The following is a 13,469-nucleotide window of genomic DNA, read 5'->3' as shown; positions in this document are numbered from 1 at the left end:
AGGTGAGCGCCCCCTTCCCCTAACACCTGGAGCCAAGCTGCCTGGAACGAGAAAGGATGGATTATTTGTCATAGGATAAAACCAACTGTGGTTTGCAAAAAGCCTCTCAGTCAGGTCAGGGGCAGGCGGCACAGATCGGATCCAGGCGAGACGGTCGCGGTGCGGGGGAGGGCAAGATTCCGGGCGCTCTCCTGGGCAGGCGCGCAGGGTCAGGGGCTCCCCAGCTCGCCCGGGCCTGCTCCGCCCAGCTTCACCTCCCGGCTCCCGAGAGGGGGCAGAGAGTGCCCTGGGTGCTGGGCGCCTTGCCATTACGCAGTTCCTGTCCCTTTAAATCCAAGTCCCGGGAACGGGGGTCTGGGACGCCCTGGGTGGACCCCTATTTCCAAGCCGGGCCGGGGCAAAAGGAGAAGCGGAGAAGGGAGCGCCGGGTCGGGGGTTTCGGTAGGGCCGGCGCCGGGTGGTCCCGCTTGCTCCCTGCGCCTTCGGCCAGGCGGGGCGGCGCCCCTCTCCAGGCCGGCGCACGCGCGGGCGCGGTGCGGGTGCGGGTGCGCGCGGGCGGGATGCGTAGCGAATGCGCGCAGAGGGTGCGAGTGCGCGCGGGCGGGGTGCGGAGCGAGTGCGCGCGGGGGGTGAGGGTGCGCGCGGGCGGGGTGCGGGGCGAGTGCGCGCGGGAGGTGCGGGTGCGCGCGGGCGGAGTGCGGGTGCGTGTGCGGGGTTCGGGGAGGGTGCGCGCGGGCGGGGTGCGGGGTGAGTGGGCGTGGGCGAGTGCGCGCAGGCGGGGTGCGGGGTGGGCGGGTGCGCGCCGCGCCGGCCAGACCGCGCGAGCCGGGCCGGGAGCGCACGCCGCCGCTGCTGTCCGAGCCCGCCGCATTGCCGCCGCCGCCGCCCCGCGCCCGGCCCGCGGCCCCCAACATGGTGCAGCCGCCCGCGCCGCCGCCCGTGCCGCCGCCGCCCGCGGGCCCCGCCGCCTCCCTCGGGCGCCCGCAGCGCGGCAGCCGCAGGTGGGGGACTGCGGCCCGGGCCTGAGCCGCCGCCGCCGCCGCGCCCCGCCCGGTGCCCGGCCAGGCGCCCTCCCCGCGGGCGCGCCGGCCTGGAGAGGGGCGTCCGCCGCTGAGGTGCTGCCGCGGGCACCAGCCGCCGCCGCTCCTGCCCCCTCCCCCTCCCTCCCTCCCCTCCCCCGCCCCTCCGGTCCTGTCTCCAGCGGGAGCGCGAGACGCTGGTCAGGCTCCGGCGCAGCTCGGGAGGAAGAATCGCCCCGGCCGACTTGGATCCCGCCGAAGCCGCCGCCGCTCGAGCTCGCTGCCGTGGTTTCTGCTTTCTCCGTCCTTCCTTTAAAAACGAGCCAAAACAAAAGCCAGCCGGCCAGCCAGCCGAGACTCGGTTGGTTGATCGCCTTATTTTTTTTTTTTTTTTTTTCACCGCTTGCGGGATTTGCAAACCGAGTTACATGCATGTCCAGTGGGGGTAGGTTTAATTTTGACGATGGAGGGTCCTACTGCGGAGGCTGGGAGGACGGCAAGGCGCACGGCCATGGCGTCTGCACCGGCCCCAAGGGCCAGGGCGAATACACCGGCTCGTGGAGCCACGGCTTCGAGGTGCTGGGCGTCTACACCTGGCCCAGCGGCAACACGTACCAGGGCACCTGGGCACAGGGCAAGCGCCACGGCATCGGCCTGGAGAAGAAGGGGAAGTGGGTGTACAAGGGCGAGTGGACGCACGGATTCAAGGGGCGCTACGGGGTGCGGGAGTGCACGGGCAACGGGGCCAAGTACGAAGGGACCTGGAGCAACGGGTTGCAGGACGGCTACGGCACGGAGACCTACTCGGATGGAGGTAGGTGCCCGCGGGGGCCGGGAGACAGGGAACAGGGGCTGGGGTGGAGGAGGGACCTTCTCCTCATCTCCCCTTCTGTTTATCTCCGGGGAAGTTGAGCTGCTCCCTCCGGTTGGGCCATGGGCGCCTGGGGCATCTCCTGGGGTTCCCTGGAGGCCAAGGCGGCCCCTAGCTACAGGTTGCCCCACTGCCTGGTGGGGGCAGTGCCCCTGTGCCAACTGAAGGGTGTTGGGGGCTTTCCAGGAGTGAGCCAGGCCCCCGGGGCGGCGTAGCTGACCAGAGTATCAGTGCATCATTCAAGAGCAGGCCAGAGACCTGCCAAAAAGGCCTGGCTGGGCCCGTGGCCGCCTCTGAGGCCCACCAAGGGCAGAGAGGGGCTGGGAGAGGACCCTCTCCCCTGTTGGCATGGCCTCGTTGGGGTGGGCCCAAGAGGTGCCAGCCCCTGGCTTCGCTGCCTGTTTTCCTGCGGTGCCCGAGGGCCTCCCTCAGTCCTAAATCAACCCAAGCCAATGGAAAGGGAGCGATTGGGAGCGCTAGAGGCGGGGGTGCCAACCTAAACCAAAACAGCAAGGCAATAAACTTCTAGGTGGTTGGACGCGGGCTGGCGCTGTCGAAGCAGGCTGCTGGAGGGAGGGAGGCCCATCTGTTTAGCAAGAACCCAGGAATCTCGCCTTTCAGTGGCTGAATGATTTTCACTGGTAGTTTAGGGAGTTGCTCTGCCTTCATGCTAAGATGCCACCACATTCCAGCCAGAGCTGGGTGCCGGAAGCCAGAGAACAGCCCTCCTGCTGCTGCTGTAAGATGGTTTCTGTGCAGAGAGGTTTGGCCAGTGTGGCCGCTCCCTCTCTGCCTGGACGCTCTGGTACCCACTCTGCCGTGCATCGGAGATGCATAGAGCTGTTAGTTCCTGGAAGCCCAGACCCCAAACAAACCTGCTTTCCAGATGCCCCTCCGCCCTCGAGAGCTCGTCCTCAGAAGGGGCTCCCTTTCCTCCCCCTGGGCAGCTCAGTGTTTCAGGCATGGATGCCTGGAGAAGGAGTGAGACGCAGTAAGGACTTGAGCTTCTGCCAAGAATAAAAATCATGAGTGTACGTGTGGTCTTGTACTCCCTGCCTGCCTGCTGCCTCTGAGGCTCATGGAGAAAGCTCTGAACACCTGCTCCCTGGCCACATCCAGGAGTGACAGAGGGCTGGAGAGTAATTATTATTTTGGCTTATGCAACTGAAAGGCAGGGTTCATTATTACCCAAAGAGGAGGAGGAGTCTGGGGCAGTTAATTATATAATGTTCCTGCCTGTCAAAACTGTGCCCAGCCCTGGTCCCAGGCGGCCTTTTCTGTGCTGTTGTTGTTTTCATGGAGCAGGTTGGAGAGCTTCCCTGACCCTGGGCGCTGAGGGCCGAGCAGGAGCAGACAGCCCTCCCTCGGTTCAGGCCGTGGGCCTGTGTGCGTGTGTGGTGTGTGTGTGTGGTGTGTGTGCACGGGCATGCAGGCACAGCAAGGCTGGGCAGCAGATGTGTGTGGCTAAGGCAGGCAGGCAGGCAGCCTGGCGCTCCCAGCTGGGCTGTTTGGGAGCCCAGAGGCAGTTGTCACCCCCAGGACTCTGGCCAGACTGCTCTGCAGAACTGTCCTCCAGAGATGCTCCCAGCTGTGCCTGTTCCAGCTAAGCCACATCATGGCCCTGTGCAGGCCAAGCTCACATGGCCTGAGGGATTCTTCCTTCATTCAACATATATTTATTGAGCACTTACTAGGAGCCCAGCCACTCTAGGCTCCTTGAAAACAACAATGAGTAAAGCAGACAAAAATTTTTGCCCTCACGGAGCTTACATTTTAGGAGAAGGGTGGTGATCGCACTGTGGTTATTCAGGGAAGGGAGGGTCTGCGTCTGTGGCTGGTCATGAGTTTAGGCTCTGACGTGTTGATGTGATAGACGTCTCTTTCCACAGACCGACTTCCTTAGGCTCTCTACCATCCACCCAACCCGCTCCACTTGCGTTGCCCTTCCCCTTCCCCAAGCACTTCCCCTCTGCTTCGGCCTGCTTGATCACATCCATTTTATAGGCGAGACCAGTGAGGCCAGGCATCCAGGGCCCCCAGATCTGTCTGGGCCCGAGCTCCCTTGGAGGAGTCCAGATTGTCCACATTCTTTCAAGGGGATTGTGGTTCTTAGCTCTCCTATAGGCCAAGTGAGGCAGGCCCCCAGGTCTGGGGCTTCAGGGCCGGCTCTCTCTTCCGGTTGGCTGGCCATGTGGTATGATGGAAAATTGAATTGACCCTCCTGGCCTGGGATCATCAGGACCGGACATCTGGGGCCACCTCTCCTGAGCAGGTTCCCAGCTTCTCATCAGGAAGGAGGAGGTGACTGCTGAGAATGTGTGCCCTGGGGCAGTCCCTCCTGAGCCAAAGTGGGGTGTGATAATCTGCTGGAACAGAGCAGGAGCCTCGACACCTTCTCCCTGATCAGGTGGTGGGAGATGCAGTGAGCGAGCGGCCGCAGGTTGGAGTGGGCAAGGGGGGGCTTTGTGAGGTAATGGTCCCAACTCCAACCCGACTGTTCCTTTGCACAAGAGATGGAAATGTCAGGCAGGCATCAGCCATGCTCTTGAACTTTAGCTCAGCTCCCAGTGCTGACTTGGGGAAACGGCGATTTTCATGAATAATGCACGAACGGCAAATGTATTCTACATTTAGCTGGAATTGGTGTGGAGTCCATTTCAGCTGGGACAGTGCCAGCTCCTCCCCAGGTTTACCCTCCCTCAGGCACAGGCCTCCATGGTCTGAATGGCCTGGGCAGGGGGCGCGGCTGCAGCACATGCTTGCAGTTCACGACCCCAACTGGGATCCTGGCTCTGCTGTGGCTCTGCTTTGTGACTTTAGGCAAGTTACTTGACCTCTCTGAGCTTCTGTTTCTTCATTTCTGCAGAGGTCCGATAATACCTGTAAAGTAGGTGATGATTAATTGAGACTATAGTATGTGGCTACGCCAGGATTATCATAGGTATTCAATATATTTATTATTTTTTTTTCTTATTACAGTTCACATGTGGCGAATGTCACTTAGAATGATCATTATTAGAACCAATAGCCAGACAGGACAGTGGTGACAATGAAAATGATAATAAATGGCAATATTAGACACATACTGTATGCCAGGCATGTGGCAAGTGTTTACATGAATCATAGACCTTAATTCTCATACCTCTAGAGGGTTGATTTCCTCATTATTCCCATTTTACACATCGGGAAGCGGAGGCTTTGAGCAGATGAGCCTCGGGTGGATCTGGGAGCACGCTCAGGGTGGCAGTTCCAGAGCCTACGTATGCTTGTGCTCGACCCGCCTCTCTCTACGCTCTCTTGTGCAGAAACACCTCCACTCTTTCTGCTCCTTCCACACCCTTCTTCTTTCCTGGGCCCAGCAGCCCAGAGTCACAGGCTAATGCACCTGCACAGAGCCCTCTGGTCCCACTGAGACCTGCTGCCTTCTCCACTTGCTGGACCCCTGTGCTCTGCTGCACAGGTAAATAGCTTCTCCTGGGTGCTGTGTACACAGAGCCCTTTGGATCAAAAGTTACCCCCTCAAATAAACCCTCCCACACCCTGAAAGATATGAGTCATCTCACGCCCCGGCCTCTCCCCCTCATACGCAGGTCCCGTTCACCGGCCCAGATTCCTCAGCCCACACAAGTCACACACACCCACAGTCAGAATTCAGATCCCCTGGGCGCCTGCGTGCACATGCACACAGTACACCTGCCACCCTGGGACATTTTCAACCCCGTCCCCCAAAACACAGACACGTGCACCCCCGTCTTTGTTCACTCCCCTCTTGCTGAGCACTGTGAATCTCTGCTGTCCTTGTAAGTGGGCAGTTGAGGTGACAGATGCAGCTGTGTGCTCCGTTTCCATTTTAAACATACATTTATGCCATTAACACCCTTTTTAAGGGGGGAGGGAATGCTCATCCAAATAAACTATCATTGGACATATTTTTGGTGCTTGGCTATGAATAGGTAAAAAGTAAACTCTTTTTAAAATCTAGCAGTTCTATCAATGCAAATGTTACACCAATAGAAACTCATTTCAGAAACAAAAAGCAAAAAAAAAAAAAAAAAAAAGAACAAACAAAAAGCTGCAAGTGCTCAGCAGTTGGAGATAAAAGCATCTCCTCTGAGATTCTCTTTCTCTGGCCATGGGGGCTCCCCACGAGGAGAGGAGAAGGGAAAGCACATAACTAGCTGTCTGTTGCTAGTTGTAGCTGAGAAAGAAGCACTGCTGAAAAGCACCCGACCCTCAAGCCATTTGACTGGCTTCATATCAGGAGGCCTAACTCGAGCTGGCGAGGGAGTGAAGCTCGGCACCCTCCTAAAACGGGGTCCCCAGGGGAGCTAGCCAGCAGCCTGCGCCGATACCGACACTAAGCAGCCGCCTGGAGGAAAGAGAGCAGTCTGGGGTGCGGGGGGCGGCGAGGCTGCTTTTCTTTGGGACTTTACCTTCCTCAGTTTTCCCCAGGCCTCCACAGCTCTAAATATAACTAGCTGTGAACTGTGAGCTAATCATTTTGTATGAGGCACTCTTTATGTGCCTAAATGGCAAGACTTAGATTTGTGGGTACTAGAAGAAGGGGGGTATTTGTGTAAATTTTCCACAATGGTTCGTCCCTTCTGGCACCAGCGGCTCCCCCAGTTTGTAGTTTCCTGGCCTGTGTGAGGCCACATGGAAGATGGATTGCTGCGGAGGGGTCCTGGTGTTGATTTGAGCAGGGGGCCCCTCTCCTGTCTTCATTTAGGAGAGGAGAGAGAAAGAGAGGGACAGACGTACTCTTCAGAACCTTGGAGAGCGCTTCCCGCCCACGCCTGGGCTGCCTGGGTGGGACCTGCTTGGCTCACATCCCCTCCAGGAGACCTCTTTTAGCAAACCATGTCCCTCACCAGTGACCACCTGGCCTCAAGCTTTCCAGCACACTTGACCATCAGAAGTCTGCCTGTCCTGCTCCGTCATCGAGGTCCCCGTCAGTGGGGTCCACACTCCAGGGAACACCACCACATGAGCTGTTTGCCTGTTTTCATCCCCATACTGTCAGTCTTTATTGAAAAAGTGTGTGCCTCTAGGTGCCACGCCCTCTCCTGGTCAACTGAGAGAGCACCTCCCAGCTAGTGGAGGCAGGTTTGGGGTGAGACTTTCTAGTGAGACTTTTATAGAAGTTGTTCTGTAGTCTAAGGTTCATTTCTGCCTGGGGTTGTTTGTGTTCAGTTCCCATGGATCCTAACAGGTGCTATAAATTCACAACTGAAGGCACACAAAGGAATGATTTTGTCTGTAACAGCCACAGAAAGAGTGTTTTGTCACCGATCTTTTTGAATCAGCAGCAGTGGATTAATCGTCTAGACCAATCCTGACCAATAGTGGTCACGGGCCACATGTGGCTATTTGAATTTAAATTTAAATTAATTAAAATGAAATAAAATTAGTAAATTCAGCACCTCAGTTGTACCAGTTGCATTTCAAGTACTCAGTGCAGAGATGGACGGATCATCACTTCAGAGAGCTCTGTTGGACAGCACGGGTCTGGAGTGCAAGCTCCATGTGGGCAGGATTGTGTGTCTGTGCTAGTCGTTGCTGCATGCAATGAATAGTGACTTGAATGGTGCTGGCACAACGAGGCCCCTCAGTAAATGTCTGTGGAATAAATGAGCTGTGCAAACAGATGTGGCATAATTCTGCTCACTATCATCATCTCACTGCCTGCCGCATTGCACAAACTTAGAACGGGCATAGACTGTTAAGAGAAGTATTCCTGAGACCCTTATATCAGCTCGTCACCCTCATGTTAGCTCTCTTTGGAGCATCCCTGTTACAGTTCTTTGATAGTTCTGCTTTGTGGTTGGCTTTGCCGTCACTGGTAAGAAACAGCCAGCATTTCACAAGAGCAGGACAAGTGGCATTGAAGAAAGTGAATAACAGAGTGACATTCCTATGGTGTGGGGCAGGTGTGGCTGGGAGACGTTTTTGGACAACTGTTTAATGAGCAGCGCTTGTTGCAAAGTGCTAACAAGGACGAGTAGAAGCACCCTCGTCTGCCTGCTTTCTCACCACCTCTGTTCTGCTGCTGTCTCCTCGTTTACTGAGCTTGTGCTGTGTTCAAGCCACAAAGACCATGTTTAGGTCCAGCTTCAGGGAATCAGCCTGCAGATATTTGCTGAGCGCTGACAGCATAGTTTGTGATAGTGTAGAAGATTGGAACAAAGAAAAAAAGAAGACAACACAAGAGACAGGACAGCATGGCTGCTACCAAGAAGAACGTGTAGTTTGGACAGGAAAGCAAAACAAACATGTGGAAGAATTAGGGGTTTCTCATGCCGGATGTTGGGGATCCCAGATGGAGATGCCACAGGCGATTGTGCTGGGGCGGGAAGTATGGCGTCAGCAAGCTTGTTTCCATCTTGGCTGCATGTGGAGTGCACCTGGGGGCTTGGAAACACCCAGAGGTGCTGACTGAGAGGGTCTGGGTGCAGCCTGGGCATTGGAGTTCTTCTTTAAACTCTCCAGGTGATTCTAACGTTCGACTCACATTGAGGACCACTTGTGCAGAGCAGCTGGGCTGCACATCGGAATCACACGGAGAGCTTCACTAACTGACCCCAGCACCTCTGAGATCAGAAACCCTGAGGGTGGGGCCGAGCCCGTGGCTCACTCAGTAGAGTGCGGCGCTGGGAGCGCGGTGACGCTCCCGCCGCGGGTTCGGATCCTATATAGGAATGACCGGTGCACTCACTGGCTGAGTGCCGGTCACGAAAAACGACAAAAAAAAAAAAAAAAAAAGAAACCCTGAGGGTGATGTCCCAGCCTGGGGGTTTGATGAAAGTAGGCAGGGCTGAGAGTCATAGCTCTGGGTAGAGTTTTTCAAACTGTGGGTTAAGTGGCCCATTAAATTAACATAGTGGTTGATTTTTAAAAAGTGAATTAGACTAGAGGATTTCCAAGCACAATACTTGTATTCCAGTAAGGATAAGCATTGTTGCATTTCTGCCTATGTGTCTGTGTTTTCTCCTGTTTCTTATAAGGACACCTGACACTGGAGTTAGGGCCAACCCTAATCCAGGACGATCCCATCTCAAGATCCTTAATCACACGTGCAAAGATCCTTTTTCCAAATAAGGCCACCTGCACAGGTACTGGAGGTTAGGACTTGGACATAGCTTTTTGGGGGACACTATTCAGCCCACTGTAGTGTCTTACTGACTGCAGCTTGAAAATGCACCGAGGCTCATGAATGATGGCCTAGAGTTGCAAAACCAGGAGATTCCTTTGAAAGAAAGATACACTTTTTAAAATTTCTTTGTTCCAAGTATTGTTCTAGGCATTTTATCATAGATGTTATTTCTTTTATTCCTTAAAACAACGCTTTGTGGTAAGCCGTGCCACTCACAGTTGAGAGATGCGAAGAGCAAGGCTCCCAGGGCAAGCTGGCTCGCTGAGGTCACCGGCTGGTGGATGAAGGGCTCGACCAGCTCGAGGGCGGTCTCCACTGCCCTGCGATGCCACTTCCTGAGGGAGCAATCATTTCGGTCCCCCTTGCTTTACAGATGAGGAAACTGAGGCCCAGAGCGGGGCAGGGACTTGCACAGATCTCACAGAAAAGCAGAGATGGGAGGTCGTTGGTGGGCCTTCACCCAGTGATTCGTAACCTTGAGGGTCTTCCCAGACCCCCCAGAGTGCACTAAAGCTGCACGTCCTCTCCCAGGAAGAGCGCGAGTCCCTGCACACACACGATGCTTTGTGCACTTCTGGGGTCCACAGACTCCTTGAGACTCATCCACAGACCCCGGATAAGAAGCCCCCCATTCTCCAAGGGTGCGTAAGTATGCAGAGATAGACCTCATTTCACTCAGTGAGTGGAGAGCAGGAGAAAGGACGGGCCAGCTGAATCCTGCAGGAATGCCAAATCAAGGACAGGCAGCGTCGCCAGGAGCAGAGTTGGTCTTTCCTGATCCTACCCACCCAGAGGCCCCAGTGCCCCTCTGCCCCAGCTCAGGGGACACGCATGTTGGCTGCTGTCCTCTCCTGCCCAGCGGGCCTCTGCCCATGTGCTGGGAGCTTCCTACGCCATAGTTTGCTTAGTCTCCCCATGAGGAAAACATGATTTCCCCATCTTACAGATGGAAACTGAGGCTCAGAGAGGCACAGGAGGTGGGAAGTGCTGACACAGAGACTCAACAGCTTGCAGCTGCCGGTCTCAGACTCTGCACCTCCGAATCTCCTGACCCAGACTCGCTGCCCAGGCTGTCTGGAAGAGAGCCCTGCAGTAGGGTCACAGCCGGGCCATTCTGATGCAGGTGGTCCCGAGGACCACCCCTGGAGAAGCACCAGTCCCCTGCTCCAGTCTGCTTTTGGAAATGAGGAAATGGGGATTTCAAGGCAGAGGCGGGTGGCAGCGTTACTGTAGGGAGACCCAGTAGTGGGCCCACTTTGCAGGTGGGTGCATGCACCACTGCAGATGAACTCGTAGGCTGGAGACTTGGTTGGTTGTAGAAGCAGAGCCCAGGGCCATGAGCTGGGGCCAGGCTGCCCCTGCCTGGGGACTATCCAGCCAACTTTTTTCATAATCTTTTTTGTAGCTGTGCCCCAGCTGTTTGCTTATTGGTGAGATCAAAGGCCCGACTGCTGGCTTGTGGGTAGCTCTGGGAAATGGTGTTGTACTGGGGGATGGGAGAAGCGACTACTGAAATGCCCATAGGAGAGGGTGGGGTGGGGGCTGTGTGGGTTGGCAGGTGCGGGACACCACACCTCTGTCCTGACAGTGCTGCTCGGCCTCCATTGGAGCTCCCAGGCATGCCATTTCTTGCTTCCTTGGCTGTCTCCCCCCCTTGGGCTGGGGGATGGGGGAAGTGACCGCTGAAATGCCTGTAGGACTGAGAGGGTGGTGTGGGGGCTGTGTGACGCTGGCCCCGGGCACAGCAGGGGAGCTCCACAGTCAGGGTGGGGTGTATCCCGGGTGAAAGCCCAGCTCGGAAGGATAGAGTACGTGGGGAGGGAGGACTGCAGGGCAGAGGCTTGGAGGCAGACAGGGTGTTGTTCAGAGGATGAGAGGAAGACCCATGTGGCTGCTGCGGAGCCGGGGAGAGGCTGGTGGCCCGAGCACAGAGCTTCCTGGTCATGGGAGTGACTTTGGGTTTTGTCTGGGGCCAGGGAGGGGCACTGGCTGATCTGAGCGGGGCAGCAGTGTTTTCTGGAATTTGTGGTTTTGTAATTAAACTTTTCACTTTGAGATCATTGTCAACTCACAGACAGTTGTGAGAACTAACACAGATCCCATGTACCCTTCACCCACTTTCCTCCAATGATAACATCCTGCAAGAACTCTAGTGCAGGGTCACAACCAGGATATTGACACGGTCAATACTGGTACAGTCAAGAGCCTCCATCACCACAGGGAGCCTCTGGGTGTCCTTTTGCTAGCCACGCCCATTTCCCTGCCCAGCCCCTCCTTAACCCCTGGCCTCTGGCTGGGGGGGCTCCCCATTTCTGTGGTTTTGTCATATCAACAATGTCCTGCAAGTGGACATTTATAAAGTAGGCTATGTTTGGGGACTGGCTTTTTCACACCGCCTAATTTGCTGGAGATTCATGTAGGTCGTTGTGTGTATCAATAGTTGGTTCCTTTTCATTGCTGAGTAGTATTCCATGGTGAGAATGTTCCAGAGTTTGTTTATCCATTCATCCATTGAAATATTTCCAGTGTGGGGTTATTATGAATGAGGCTCCTACAAACTTTCATGTACAGGTTTTGCATGAACGTGTCTTCATTTCTCTTGGATAAATTCCCAGGAATGCTGTTGCTGGGTTGTATGGTGCTTGTTTGGCTGTGTTTAGATAATCAATCAGCTCCTGGGTGGGAAAGGAAGTAGTGGGGACCCTGAGTGTAAACAGAGGACCATGGGAAGGGTACAGTGTCCAGGTGGAAGGAGAGGATGCTGGATCTGGTGGAGGCAGTGGAGGTGAGAGAAGAACCAGATCAGGAGAGTTTGGAGGTGGGCTGAGCAGGAAGGTGGACTCCAGGGGCCTGGGGCTGGAGGTCCTGTGTGCCACACAGGAGACCCCAGAGGGGGAGCAGGTGTAGGGACCAAGAGTTGCACTGGGAACGTGTGCAGAGTGAGAAGCTGCATGCAGCCACGTGAGGATGGTGAGCGTGCCGTGGGGATGGCAAGTCTGGATAGAATCAGTGGGAGTGGCTTCCATTCAGAGGTGGAACTGGAAGTTGGGGGCCAGGAACTGTGCCCATTTTACAGATGAGGAAACCAAGGCCAGGGAGATAGAGTGACTTGCCTGAAATTACATGGAAGATTTGGATTCTGGAAGCCACGTCGTGCACACGGTGCAAGGCTGTGCTCCGACCCCAGCTTCTTGGTTACGAATGCACATGGGGCCGTCCTGAGGTTGGACCCTCGAGTAGGTGCGATCCTTGAACTTTGTGCCTAGTGCAGGGAGATGCTCATGAGAAAGCTGTCACCACTCTTGTTCTCATGACCTTTGAACACCGGTGGTGGGTCACAGCCCTTGTTCTGTGCTCGGTTTCCACCACTCATCCTTACATCTCAGAGGGTGTTTCCAAAGCCTGCACCCTGAGAGGTGACAAATGGTATCTTAGTGACTTTTTTTTTGAGATATAATTTACATACCATAACATTCAGCCTTTTAAAGTGTACAATTCAATGGCATTTATTGTATTTGCAGAGTTGGGCAACGATCACCACTATCCAGTTCTAGAGCGTTTTCATCACCCCAGAAAGAAACCCCATGCCCGTTAGCGGCTGCTCCCCACCTCCTTCCCTATCCCCTGGCAACCACTAATCTACTTTCTTTTTCTTTTTTCTTTTCTTTTCTTTTTTTTTTTTGGCAGCTGGCCAGTATGGGATCCAAACCTGTGACCTTGGTGTTATAATCTCCTTTCTGTCTCTATGGGTTTGACTGTTCTGGCTAGCTCACATAAATGGAACCATACAATACTTTCCCTTCATGTCTGATTTCTGTCCCTGAGCACCATGTTTTCAGGGTTCCCCCATGTTGCAGCATGTGATGGTGCTTCATTCCTTTTCATGGCTGAGTACTATTCCATTATGTGACAGGCCACATTCTGTCCATTCCTCTGTCGATGGACACTTGGGTTGGTTCCACCTTTTGGCTGTCATGAATAGTGCTGCTATAAACATGGGTGTACAAGTTTTTGTGTGAATGTATCTCCAATTCTCTTAGGACATATACCCAGGAGTGGAATTGCTGGGTCATAGGGTAACTCTGTTTCCCTTTTTGAGAAACTGCCAGACTGTTTCCAGGGCCACCACACCATTTTACATCCCACCAACAGTGTATGAGGGTCCCAGTCACTCCACTTCTCACCAGCACCTGCTATTATCCATCTCTGATGACAGCCACCCTAGCGGGTGTGAAGAGTGTCTCATGGTGGCAGTTCCCTGGTGGCTGATGACGGTGAGCATCTTTTCATGTTCTTGTTGGCCATTTGTATGTCTTTTTTGTAGCAATATCTGTTCAGATCCTTGCCCCTTTTAAAGTTGGGTCATTCGTCTTATTGTTGAGTTGTAGAGTTTTCTGTAGGTCGTGGATGCCACAGTGAGTGCACA

General features: G+C 54.9%; 1 protein-coding gene across 1 annotated transcript in view; it reads left to right on the top strand.

Annotated features, from left to right (window-relative positions):
* Positions 1 to 1,451: 1,451 nt before the first annotated feature.
* JPH3 (junctophilin 3) overlaps positions 1,452 to 13,469 on the top strand; it is an 89,843-nt gene continuing 77,825 nt past the window's right edge. Inside the window, exon 1 of the mRNA XM_063113073.1 lies at positions 1,452 to 1,833. Within this exon, the coding sequence (XP_062969143.1) occupies positions 1,452 to 1,833 (382 nt within the window). The remainder of the gene's footprint in view (positions 1,834 to 13,469) is intronic.

This window comes from Cynocephalus volans, chromosome 10, assembly GCF_027409185.1.
Source record: "Cynocephalus volans isolate mCynVol1 chromosome 10, mCynVol1.pri, whole genome shotgun sequence".
Taxonomy (NCBI): Eukaryota; Metazoa; Chordata; class Mammalia; order Dermoptera; family Cynocephalidae; genus Cynocephalus; species Cynocephalus volans.
The sequence above is the reverse complement of the archived record's forward strand: the minus strand, read 5'-3'. Positions and strand labels throughout refer to the sequence as shown.